At 57.8% G+C, this 11,787-nt stretch overlaps 1 protein-coding gene across 1 annotated transcript in view; it reads left to right on the top strand.

Moving 5' to 3' along the window:
• The first annotated feature begins 538 nt into the window (after positions 1-538).
• The window catches only part of HMCN2 (hemicentin 2), a 31,074-nt gene continuing 19,825 nt past the window's right edge, over positions 539-11,787 (top strand). The window contains exons 1-22 of the mRNA XM_065035821.1: positions 539-933; positions 1,789-1,859; positions 2,768-2,926; positions 3,177-3,299; positions 4,100-4,271; positions 4,633-4,739; positions 4,937-5,057; positions 5,161-5,424; positions 5,568-5,712; positions 6,222-6,343; positions 6,438-6,710; positions 6,813-6,954; positions 7,570-7,697; positions 7,925-8,038; positions 8,189-8,338; positions 8,976-9,170; positions 9,542-9,637; positions 9,954-10,078; positions 10,353-10,497; positions 10,643-10,755; positions 11,007-11,163; positions 11,371-11,533. Of these exons, the coding sequence (XP_064891893.1) occupies positions 699-933; positions 1,789-1,859; positions 2,768-2,926; positions 3,177-3,299; positions 4,100-4,271; positions 4,633-4,739; positions 4,937-5,057; positions 5,161-5,424; positions 5,568-5,712; positions 6,222-6,343; positions 6,438-6,710; positions 6,813-6,954; positions 7,570-7,697; positions 7,925-8,038; positions 8,189-8,338; positions 8,976-9,170; positions 9,542-9,637; positions 9,954-10,078; positions 10,353-10,497; positions 10,643-10,755; positions 11,007-11,163; positions 11,371-11,533 (3,320 nt within the window). The 5' untranslated portion in view covers positions 539-698. The remainder of the gene's footprint in view (positions 934-1,788; positions 1,860-2,767; positions 2,927-3,176; positions 3,300-4,099; positions 4,272-4,632; positions 4,740-4,936; positions 5,058-5,160; positions 5,425-5,567; positions 5,713-6,221; positions 6,344-6,437; positions 6,711-6,812; positions 6,955-7,569; positions 7,698-7,924; positions 8,039-8,188; positions 8,339-8,975; positions 9,171-9,541; positions 9,638-9,953; positions 10,079-10,352; positions 10,498-10,642; positions 10,756-11,006; positions 11,164-11,370; positions 11,534-11,787) is intronic.

Raw genomic sequence — 11,787 nt, 5'->3', positions numbered from 1 at the left:
GGAGCGGCCGTGAGCTCAGCGCTGCGGGGGGAGCCCGGGAAAGCTCCGCCGCCCCCGGGCAGCGCTCCCGGCTTTGGCTGCGCTTGCAGCCCTGTCCTGCCCCCGGTTTTGGCTGCGCTTTGTGGGGCTGTTTGCTCCCTGTTCCCCCCCCAGAGTCACTTGTCCCCCACAGCTACATTGCAGAGCCCTGTCCTGCCCTTTGCTTGGCAGAGCGGGGGTTGCTTCCTCGAGGTCCCTTTGGCAGCTGTCTCACCCCCCTGCCCTGGTTTTGGCAGGGTTCCCCTGCAAATGCTCAGCTGTGAATCCCTGTGTCATCCCCTCGCCCCCAGCTCCCCCTGGCAGAGCGGGGGGCTCTCTGAGCCAGGGGGGTCAGGGCTGGGGAGGGGGCCTGGGCAGTGTTTCTGACAATCCTGTGGGTTGCAGGACCCGCTTCCCAATCCCCACATCCCCGTCCCAGTTTCATCAGCTCCCACCCACCTCCCGGCCACGCCGCTGGCTCCAAAAGTCCCATTTTTTCTCCTCCCTCCCAGAACGCTGGAGGAGCTGCAGGCGGCTGGGTGTCCCAGCTCTGTCCCCACTGCGTGTGGCCCTTTGCACCCTGTGTCCCTCCCAGTGCGGGGACGGTGCCCAGGGGTCTGGGGGAAGGAGCAGAGCAAGGACAGAAGGGGTGTCACCAGCACCTGAGGGTCTCCCCCAGGATGCCACCCCACGGAGGGGTGTTTGTGGGTCTCTGGCTGCTGCTCACCCCCAGCCTCGCTAAGCCCCATCCCAGCGCAGGAGGGGCCACCCTGGCCTTTGTCTTTGATGTCACCGGCTCCATGTATGATGACCTGGTGCAGGTGATGGACGGGGCCTCACGCATCCTGGAACGGACACTCAGTAGGAGCACGAAGCCCATCAGCAACTACGTGCTGGTCCCGTTCCATGACCCAGGTATGGCTCGGGCAGGGTGGGAGGAAACGTTTTACTGGGGGATGAGGCTGCGAGGGGCTGGGGTGCAGGTCTGGCCAGGTTTGGGGCTGAAGTGGGCACTTCCCAAGTGCCTGTGCTGTCCCTTCTACCCGTTTTTTATGTCCCAGTGACCCCTGTGACAGGGATGGCAGTGCGGGATGAGTCGCAGCGCAAGGGTTCGGTGCTGGGCAGGGGCTCCCATCCCCAGCCACCCTGTTGCTCAGGGCAAGCTGCTCCTCACCAATTTCACCCCAGTGATGCTGGCACCCACTCGCAGGTGACTCTTTTCTGTACGAGCCCACAACGTGCTTCCAGGTCACCCCAATATAAGAACTGCTTTCTAACAGGTTTTGGTAATTTACAGCAATACCAGAATAATTTCTTTGTAACTTTGCCTTGGGATTTTTTGTGCACACCCATAAATAGCAGCTGTTCTCCAGAAGAGCCCCGACCACCTACAAGGAGAGCAGAACTGAGGCTAAATTTTCAGCAGAAATGCTGCATTTGGATGACAGTCACTGGAGCTGGACAGGGAAGGAGGCAGAGGCAGTAAATGGGTTTTGGCGCCGCTTTGCTGGGAGTCTCCCCCAGCAGAAAAGGGTGCTGGGTTTGCAGCTCACCGTGGCCAAGAGCTTCTCTGGGGCGGGCTGTACCCTGGGCATGGTGCTGACCTGCCCAAAACCACATCTCCCTCTGTACCAAACCAGGGCAGGTGCTTAACCGTGAGTTTTACAGGTCCTGTAAAGGTGTTTTAGCTAGGTTGGTGTTTGGGAGCACCAGAGGAGGCTGGTGTCGGTGTCTGGGGGGGCTGAGGCGGCGGTGCCGGTGTGTTTGCAGATGTAGGACCCGCCACCCTCACCGCAGACCCCCGGCTCTTCCAGCAGCGCCTGAGGGAGCTCCACGTCCAGGTGAGGTGTCCGTGGCTGGTTCGGTGCCTGCATCCCTGCACCGCGGTGGGTCCCCAGAGCAATCCCTACTTCCCTTGGGGTCTGACACCCCCCAGGTGGGGGCTCAGGACAGGGCTGGGCTTGCGGGGGGCTGACCACACTGCGGTGGGAACAGAGAGTGTGGGTGCTCCAGGCACCTGCAATGAGGCAGAACCATCTCAGTTAACAGCCCTTGTCCCAAAGTGGGAATGCTTTCCCTGGGAGAGTTTGCACAAACTCTTCATGGAACCAAAAATCTGTTCTTCTAGAAGTGCTGTTTGCAAATTGTTTGTGTTTTTTTTTATTTTTTTTTTTTTTCTTTAAAAATAAAAACAAAACCACAACAATTTCAGCTGCAATGCTGAAACACTCTCTGGGAGTTTAATCATGTTTTATCCATCTCTGCATCCCATGCATTGCTAAACCCCCATGGCGTTTCCCTTCGGATGCAGCTGTGTTCTGGCAGGAGCTGTAAAGCTGTGGCTGCAAATTGATTCACAGCCCTTGGGGGTGCAAAGCCCCGTGGAAGCAAGAGCTGGTCCTTGCTGTGCCTCTGTGCTTGCCTGGGATGGCCGGTTCTGCTGCCATGTGGGGGGGGATGGGCCGGGGTGGGCACTAATGTGTGTTTGTGGGAAGCCAGGGACTTCTGTGAGTCCGGATCCCCAAACGGGTGGTTTAATCATCATTAGCAGTGAGGCACAGATGGGTCCTTGTGATCTGCATGTCCCTGTGGTGCCATCGTGCTGCTCTGGCTGGGTTTCGGGCAACTCCAGCACACTGGTGCGATTTGTCCCCATAAGCAGAGCCCGGGCTGAGTTCCAGCCCAGCAGGGAAGAGCTGAGCACTGGGTGCTTTGGTGCTGGTGCCACGTCCCTCACTGTGTGCCACAGGGTGGAGGGGACTGCCCGGAGATGAGTGTGGGAGCCATCAGGCTGGCCGTGGAGGTCTCGCACCCTGGCTCCTTCGTCTACGTCTTCTCGGATGCTCGGGCCAAGGACTACGAGCAGCAGGAGGAGCTGCTGCGGCTGCTGCAGCACAAGCAGACCCAGGTGAGCGGTGCTGCCCACCCGCCTCCTGTCACAGCCAGGCTGGGGGACACCGTAGCAGCAATGATGGCAGCTCGCAGCAATGAGCTGTAGCAATAAACCCCCTGATGCTGCCTTGTAGTGGGGTAAATTTTGTATCCTCTGGGCTGGCTCACTGTACTGGAGGCTGGTGGATGCTGGTTGTGTCCCTTCCCTGGGGTGGACAGACACCCTGTGGCTGAGTGTGATGCTATGAGGACTGTTGCTGCGGCAGGTGGTGTTTGTGCTGACAGGGGACTGCGGGGACAGGAGCCACCCTGGGTACCGCGTGTACGAGCGCATCGCTGCCACCAGCTCCGGGCAGATCTTCCACCTGGACAAGCAGCAGGTGACGGAGGTGAGCAGGGATGAGGTGGCCAAGGTCCATGTGGTTCTGACTCAGCTGCTGTTATATTCTCCTGAGGTTAATCCTTGTGCCCAAGGCATCTCCAGACTGCTCCGGGAGCCCTGCTTTAGCCTGAAATAGAAGCAGGAGCTTGAGAAAGCTCATTCATTGCTCTTGAGGTTGCTGCTGGGCCACTTGTATGATCCTTGGGATGAGTCGAGCCTCCTGTCAGCATGGAGCAGAGGTGTCTGCCTGGGGCTGATGCCAGGTGCTCCTGTCACTCTCGGCACCCCAGGAATTGGGAGGGTGGCCTGGCCACAGAGAGAGGAGCCTCTTTGCCTGTTCCCATCCTTGAAGCTCTTGACTGGCACGAAATCTCAGAGACCTGGGGAAGATCAAAGTGCTTTTCTGTTCATTACTGGGCAGCTTCTCTCAGCAGACTCCCAAAAAAAGCTCTTGCCCAGCCTCCAGTTGTGGATTTTGATGGTTTCTATTCCCATGAGCTAATTGGGGGGCAATAATGTGTTTGTTCCAAGCAGCTGAGCAGAAGCCACTGGGCAATAACAATTGCACCAAATGACTCAATTCCATTTGCATCTGCTCACAGCAAAGGGGGCTCAGCTGGGGCTGTCACCTCCTGCCCAGCTGTCCCAGTGCCACCCCTGTGCTTGCACCCACCAGCCGGGGCTGGTCCTTTGCCTGGGCACTATTTTGCAGCCACGTCTGAGATTTTGACCTGGCGTAATCCAAGCCGTACTTGTGAAAAAGCCTCACCTGATGGTGAGGGGGGATCCTGGTTAATGCTCCCACAGGTGCTGAAGTGGGTGGAAGAGGCCATCCAGGCTTCTAAAGTCCACTTACTGTCCACGGACCATGAGGATGGTGGGGAGCACACGTGGCCGGTCCCGTTCGACCCTAGCCTGAAGGAGGTCACCATCTCCCTGAGCGGCCCTGCCCCGGGCATTGAGGTCCGGGATCCAGCAGGTAGGTGCCCAGGGAGGGCGGCAGGTGGAGGGGTGATGCTTTGCATCCAGGAGAGCAATGAGAAGGTCCCCTCGGGTCAGGACAAATGGGAGGCTGCAGGCATGGGAATTGCTGAACCTTGCACTGAAAACTGAAATACAAAAGCAATGAGCTGCAAAGAGCTTGTTAAGCACCAAGTGTGTCTGCTCTGTTCCCTTCCCAGATTGGCTTTGCCTCTGGTTTGGGAGGATATTCTCTGTGTCCAGGCTGTGTGATGGGCTCTGTGCTGCGGTGAGCCCCAAGGGAGGGGGCTCCTGGGCAATTGTGGGGACTAGATGATGGACCTGGGTTGCCCATCCCAGAGGTTCACTTGCTGTTGCAGGAAAGGTCCTTGAGAAAGGCCAAGGGCTGAAGGAGCTGCTCAGCATCCCCAACTCAGCCATGGTGGTGACTGTGGAGCCCCATGAGCCAGGGATGTGGTCGGTCACGGTAGGTTGGTGGTAGAGCCTGCACGTTGTCCCTACCCATCCCCTGATGGATATTTAGCCAACCAGGCTTTGCCAGGCGTGGGTTTTCCCCATACACCTCCGGATGGACAGAGAACACATGAACGGGCCAGCTGTTGCCTCCCCCCTTCCCCATCGCCTCCCCCTGCCCTCAGCATGTGCCTCTTGCTCCGCTTCCAGACCCAGAGCAGCGGCCGCCACTCACTGAGGATCACGGGCATCAGCAACATTAATTTTCAAGCCAGTTTCTCCACCCAGCCGGACTTTGACGCCAGCCAGCCTGGAGAGCGACCAGTGCAGGGTGAGGCTGGTGTCCCAGGGCTGCAGCTGCTGTGTCTGGGCTCCTCTCAGCCAAGAACATGGCTGGGTGTTGTTTTTATTTTATTCCCCTTCTCTCTCTGCAGGTCTGCCCATCTCCGTGGTGGTGAACTGCACTGGTTTGCAGCCGCCTGGGCACTTGCAGGAGATGGAGCTCTTTGACACCTCCGGCCATGCCCTCCTGTCGCTGCCCATGCGGCCCCTCTCCAACACCTCCTCAGGGCAGCTCTGGGTGGGCTCGCCCCTCCATGTCCCCCTGGGTGACTTTCTGCTGAAGGTCAAGGGAAAAGATGCCCAGGGCCACCCCCTGCACCGCCTCTCTGGGGTCACCTACACCAGTGTGGTCCCCGGTGAGTGGTCCCTAAGGGTGCTGAGAAGGGACCAGAGGCTCTTCCAGCACCAACTTTGCGTTGGTTTCCAGTCAGGTGTTCCTTTACCTCTTGATGAACTCCTGAGGAGTTTTGTATCAGTGCGTGTCCCCATCTATTTCCAGGTCTACCCAAAGTGAACATCTCCAGCAAGATCCAAGCTTACAGCCGTGAGCCACAGCGGATCTCCTGCTCTGCACAGAGCGAGGTCCCTTTCCGCCTGCAGCTCAGCCGGGGTAGGATGAAGCTGGGAGAAGAGCAGCTCTTCAGGTGAACTTCCGATTTGGCACATGGGGCTTCATGATGAACCTGTGGAGGCAGCAACAGCCTCCTGAATTGTGCCAGCCAGGGGGATGCTGTTTGCTGGCTGGGTGCCTGCAAGTCCTGAGCATCCCAAGGCAGCAGAGGAAAATCCCAAGGGCTGTGTCTGTGATGCTGTGGGAAGTGGGGCTGCATTTGCCTGACTTGGATGGAAAAGACTCCCAGTGATTTGGAGTAGGGTGGTGACACGGCAGCCCCTGCTCCTGTGCCTCAGGGTGGGGGTGACCCTGTAATCTCCCTTTTCGTTTTGTAAAAATTTCTTACAGTGATGGTGGTAAAACACTGGCCCAGGTTGCCCAGAGTGGTGTTGGACGCCCCATCCCTGGAGACATCCCAGGCCTGGCTGGATGGGGCTCTGAGCAACCTGAGCTGGTGAAGATGTCCCTGCTCATGGCAGGGGTGGCACTGGGTGAGCTTCAACCCAAACCATTCTGTGACTCTGATTCTGTGATTCATAGGGTTTCAGGAAACATCAGCTGGTTGATCCCTGCGGTGTCCAAGAGTGATGAAGGATTTTACGACTGCACAGCCACAAGCAGGGTCGGGGTGACGCGGGCTCGTTCCTATGTCTCTGTCTCAGGTGGGGACGGCACGTGCCAAGCCTTGGTGCCTGTGAGTCTCCAAATCTGTGGCTGGGCACAGACTCGTTTCAACCCAGCGTGCTGTGTTTGCAGAGCCACCGCCGCGTCTCATAGCCCCGGCCAACATCACAGCTTCACCTGGCCAAGACGTGGTCATGTCCTGCCCGGTTCTGAGCGACGTGCCCTACAACCTGACATGGAGCTGGGATGGGAAGGCGGCGCAGCTGAGGGATGGCCGGACCCGGCTGCTGCAGAACCGCTCGCTGGAGATCATTCGTGTGCAGCCAGGGGACGGGGGGCTGTACGAGTGTGTGGTCCACAGCGCCCATGGCTCTGCCACCGCCTCCCTCTGGCTCTTCATCCAGGGTAGGCTCTGCCCAATGGGGGACACTGGCCTGGCTGATGTCCTGAGGGAGGGAGAGTGGCGGATGGCACCCGGGGGCTGAGCCCTTCTCTGACCCTGTGCAGAGGTGCCGTGGGTGAAGGTGGACGCCAGCCCCCAGCGTTTCGGCAGGGGCCAGGACCTGCGGCTGAACTGCACGGCCGGGGGTCACCCCCTGCCCCACACCGCCTGGAAGCGCTGGGGATGGGTGCTGGAGCAGGACGAGAGGTAACACATGGGGACCAGGGTGTCTTCATCCTCCCTGTCCTGCTGGGGATGGTGCTCCCCTTGCAGGGTCTGTGGCTCAGGGTTGCTTGTAGCCCCAGAGAGAGAGGAAACCGTTGCGATACCCCGACCCGCATACCTGAGGTGGCTGGCATGCTGTTAGCCCTAATTTCATAGATCTATTTTTAAGCCATCTTGCCTTATCCAAGTAATTGTCCCCACTGAGGGGAAACGGAGCACTTTGCATGCCCAGTGTGCACTCCAGCCTCAAAATACTCCTTCTGCTTCCCTTTAATTTATTCTGCTTTTGCCTTCCACCTCTCAGTCTGTGTCAGGCTGTGAGTGCTGGAGTGGTCTTTGGGAAAGGCTTTTCTTCTTCTTCTTTTTTTTTTTTTTTTTAATGAGAAAGCCCAATTCTCAATACTTTTCCCTTGTTCTAAACAACATCCTTCCCTGCAGCAGCTGGTTTGAAGTACTAACCCACATCTATCATACTCCCAGCACTTACCACATGTGCTTTAATGGGATGGCTTTCAGCCTGTTCACTTAGTTCAACACATTTTTCACTAGCTACATTTTCACAGGGCTCATTTATCTCTCTCTCCCTGTTTGCCGCAGGGTTTTCATGGATGCTCAGGGCACCCTGCACATCAGGGCTGCCATCCCGGAGGATGCGGGGAATTACAGCTGCTATGCCAGCAGCGCGCTGGGCTGGGATGAGCGAGTCATCACCCTGGAGTTCACTGGTACCCACTCCCTGCTGGCAGCAGCATCCTGGGAGGGCTCAGAGCTGCCCAGGAGGGATTTATTATCCCTCTTTGCTGTCCCTGGGCTGCTGGATGGGGCCTCACGGCGTTGGAACTGTCTGTGATGGAGGGTGTTGGGGGGCAGCTCCCAGGGCTCTGGGGTCCCCTTGGGGTGAATGGCACCATGTCAGGGAGTCCCTGAAGCCACCTCTCTCCCCATGACACAGAGCCTCCTGCCATCCTGGCAGTGACGCCCAGCGTGAAGGCGCTGGTGGGAGAAGACGTGACCCTGGAGTGCTGGGTTTTGGGGGTGCCCCCACCCCACGTTGTGTGGTACAAAGGTGAGGCTGGGACAGACCTGGGGACCAAAACTCTTCCATGCGCTGGGGGACATCCACCACCCTGCAGGGACGTCGCACATGGGGTCCCCCAGACCGGCAGGAGGGGACCCTAGAGACACTCAGAGTCCTGATGTGGGGGTCTCGGGTCAGGTGAGCAGGCGGTGGCGGCGTTCCCCCCCGGCACCCAGCGTGCCGTCCTGCGGCTGCAGGGGGTGCGGGAGGAGGATGCAGGGCGGTATGTCTGTGAAGCTCTCGGTGAGGCTGGCGTCGCCTTCAATGACACCGAGCTGGATGTGGGGTGTAAGTCTCTGCCTCCCCTTTTGGGTTTCCACTGCTCTCTCCCACAGCTCCCGCTTGCTGCTTCCCAAGCCTCCTCTTGCCCCCAGCTCTCAGGTTTCCCAAGCACAGGGGTGTCTGTGGTCAGTACAAGCTGAAGCCTGCCAGGATTTCCAAGGGTTGGGAGGATGGAAAAGGCTCATGTGCCAGAACACCAGTTCAGATGCTATTGCCTGGCGACACAACAGCTTGGGACTAAAGTGGGGATGCAAAGTATAATCAGTGGGATGAGGTAGGGGCTGGTTTCTGTGTGTCCCAAAATCAGGGCTCAGGGCTTCCCACTGGAGACAGAAGGGATGGGAGAGCCTCAGGAGAAGAAGAGGGGTTCTGAGTTAGGGGCAGTAAAGCTTGAAGCAGTTAATGGTGGAAAAGTGCAAGAGGTTTCGCTGCAGTGGGTGGTACTGGGTGTAACTAGAAGGGGTGGAAACTGCAATGGCTGTAACAGCCCTGGTAAAAAACCAAATGCTTCAAACCAATCTTGTAACTTTTCGGGGCACCTGATTTGTGGGTTTTGCAGCCCTGTTTCTTCTCTGTGCTCAGCTACAGGGAAGCTGGGTTGTTGGACCTGCCTGAGCCCTGTCTCTGCTGCTCTCTCCTCTAGCTGCCCCTCACTTTCCTGAGCCCCTGGGGGACATGACAGTCGAAGTTGGGGACAGCGTGAGCCTGCTGTGCCGTGTCGAGGGCTCTCCCACACCACAGGTCACCTGGTCCCGGCGGGACGGGAAGCCCGTGATGGGCTGGCAGGGACCACGGGGTGTTTCCAGCCATCTGGAGGCTGCTGAGCTGCTCATCCACAGTAAGAGAACCGAGCGTGCCTTGGCGTGCTGGGCAGTGTGCGTGGGTGTCCCACCTGTGTGCATCCTTACACCATGTCACCCTTGGGTGCTTCCCCCCAGCCTGCTGCAGGTTGATGTTCCAGCAGTGGGGTTAGCCACCATGTTTACCCTTTTTACAATAATAAATAATGGATATAATGGGTTTATTTGCACTTTTTACTTGCACAAGCTAAGCTGTGCTGGAACAGCTTGCAAGCCTGTGGGGTCTCTCCTCCATCAGAGGCGGTGACACAGGAGGGTGGTGTCACCCTGTCCTGAGGCTTACTCAGGGTTCTCTGACCCCCCTGTGCTCTGGCATTGCCGGGCTCAGGCTTGTTCTGCCCTGCTCCAGGTGTCTCACTGGATGATCAAACCGTCTACATCTGCGAAGCCCAGAACGAGTTTGGGAAAATCCAAGCGGAGGTCAAGCTCACAGTCACCGGACACGGTTTGCTTTTACGTGCTTTTATGTGTTTTGCTGGTGTATTGCTCATGACTGCAGCAATACTGGCGCTGTGCAAGAGACAGAGCTGTGCAGCCACATCTGCTCCCCTTTTATGTCTTTGGCTTACTGTACTGATTCATGCTTGAACCCAAATTGTACACAAATATCCCCAGATTCTTGGGGGAGCTGAATGTTGGAGCTGGCTTGAGCTAAGCCAAGGTCTGGACCTTGGAAGAAAGGTGCTCCAGATCTGTTCTGAGTGTTCCTGGCCATTTTATCTATAATTAAGGTCGTTTTTCCTTTCCTCTCTCTCAAGCAGCTCCTCAAATAGCCCTCGCATCACCCGTGGTCCATGCACTTCCAGGCCAGTCTGTCTCACTGCCCTGCGTGATCCTGGCTGGGAAGCCGTTCCCAGCCCGTCGCTGGATGAGGAATGGGCAGACGGTGAGGTTTCTGCACCCACGGAGATTCCGGGTGGGCGGGAAGCTGTGAACACAGCCCTTTGCTGCAGGATGGGTGCCCCAGCCTCCTGGGGTCAAAGCTGCTGGTGGAAGATGCCGGGGAGAGTTTGGGTTGGGAGGGTAGCATGAGTTCATCGCTGCATCAGCATGTTCCTACCACTCAAGGACTGGTTTCTAGATATGCCCCAAAGACACAGGAATACGATGATGTTTGACCTCCCTGTCTGTCCTGCTTTCTGTTCTCTGCCTGTATCCAGGTAGCCCCAAGCAGCCAATACTCCATCCAGGCTGATGGGAGCCTGCACATTGACCAGGTGTCTCAGGGGGACGTGGGAATGTACACCTGCGAGGTGACCAATGTCTTTGGCTCGCACAGGCAGGACATGTCCCTGGTCATCCACGGTGAGTCGCAGGGTTCTGGGTGTCCCCAATCTGCGCTGAGTGGGGAGTGGGTGCCCGCTGCACTTCTTAAGCTGCAAAGCACCGTTCTCACTTTGGCAGACGTGGTTCCCACCACGCAGGCTGAGGTGCTTCCTTTCCTTCCCAGTTCCTCCCACCATTGAGCTTGGTCCTGTCCTTATCACTGCCACTGAGGGAGCAGCTGTCGCCCTGCGCTGCAATGCCACTGGTGTGCCCACCCCTATTGTCACCTGGGCAAAGGTAGGTGACAGGGACAGGCAGGCTGCCATCCTGCTGCTAGCCAGACTGGGGGTCACCTTCAGGTAATGTGGAGAGGATGAAGCTCGCCAGTGTTGGTGTGGCTGCCCAGGGAGGTGGCACCAAGTGACCTAGGAAGTGGGACTGGAGGCAGCTTGCTCTGGTGGGTCCAGAGCTCTTTTTTTGCCCTTGGGATGCTCAGACCATGGGAGAGTCTCTGCTGTCTTACTTCCTCCCCTCTCTTCTCATCACAGGGCACAGAGCCCATCTCACCTAGTCTACACTACCACCTTGACCCTGATGGAACCCTCCTGATCGCTTCGCCCTCCCCTGGGGACACTGGGACCTACTTCTGCACTGCCACCAACACAGCAGGCTTCTCCAGACGGGAGATGCAGCTCTCTGTCAGCAGTGAGTGCCGGGACTGGCCTGGCACCAGGTCCCATAAAGCAGCTCCGAAGGGTGGCTTGGCTGGGCAAGCATGACCTGGGGACTCTCCTGGCTGCCTTGGGCTACCCAGCCAGGTGCCAGCTGGGTCTGTGGGGTGGGAAGAGCTGGAGTGAGGGCTGTGGGGCACCTGCAATGTTCCCACACCAGCCACACTCCCTCTCTACCCAGCTAAGCCCAGGATCAGCGTGAATGGATCCCAGGTGTCAGACCCTGTAACCATCCTGGCTGTCCTTGGGCAGGAGACCACCCTGCCCTGCCAGGTTCAAGGCCGTCCCCCTCCCTTGGTGGTGTGGACCCGTGAGTCCCAGCTGCTGCCTCTTGCCACTGCAAGGTAAGGAGAGCTTGTGGGTGTTGGGGTGATGCTCTCTTGCTGTTGTGCCTCTCCCCAGAGGGATGTGGGGTCTGTGAGGGGCAGCAGCTGCTCAATATATGATTGGAAGATCAAAAGGGCATCCCTGGTGCTGAGCAGCTGATGCTCAATGCTCTTACAGGAGCCAAGGCAGCTGAGCAGAACAGCATTAGTACTGCTCTTCAAGGAGAGCAGAACAAGAATCACCAGGCTTTTTTTCCATCATACAAACGTCT

The sequence above is a fragment of the Columba livia genome, chromosome 19 (genome assembly GCF_036013475.1).
Source record: "Columba livia isolate bColLiv1 breed racing homer chromosome 19, bColLiv1.pat.W.v2, whole genome shotgun sequence".
Lineage (NCBI taxonomy): Eukaryota > Metazoa > Chordata > Aves > Columbiformes > Columbidae > Columba > Columba livia.
This window is presented reverse-complemented; position numbering and strand designations above follow the sequence as displayed.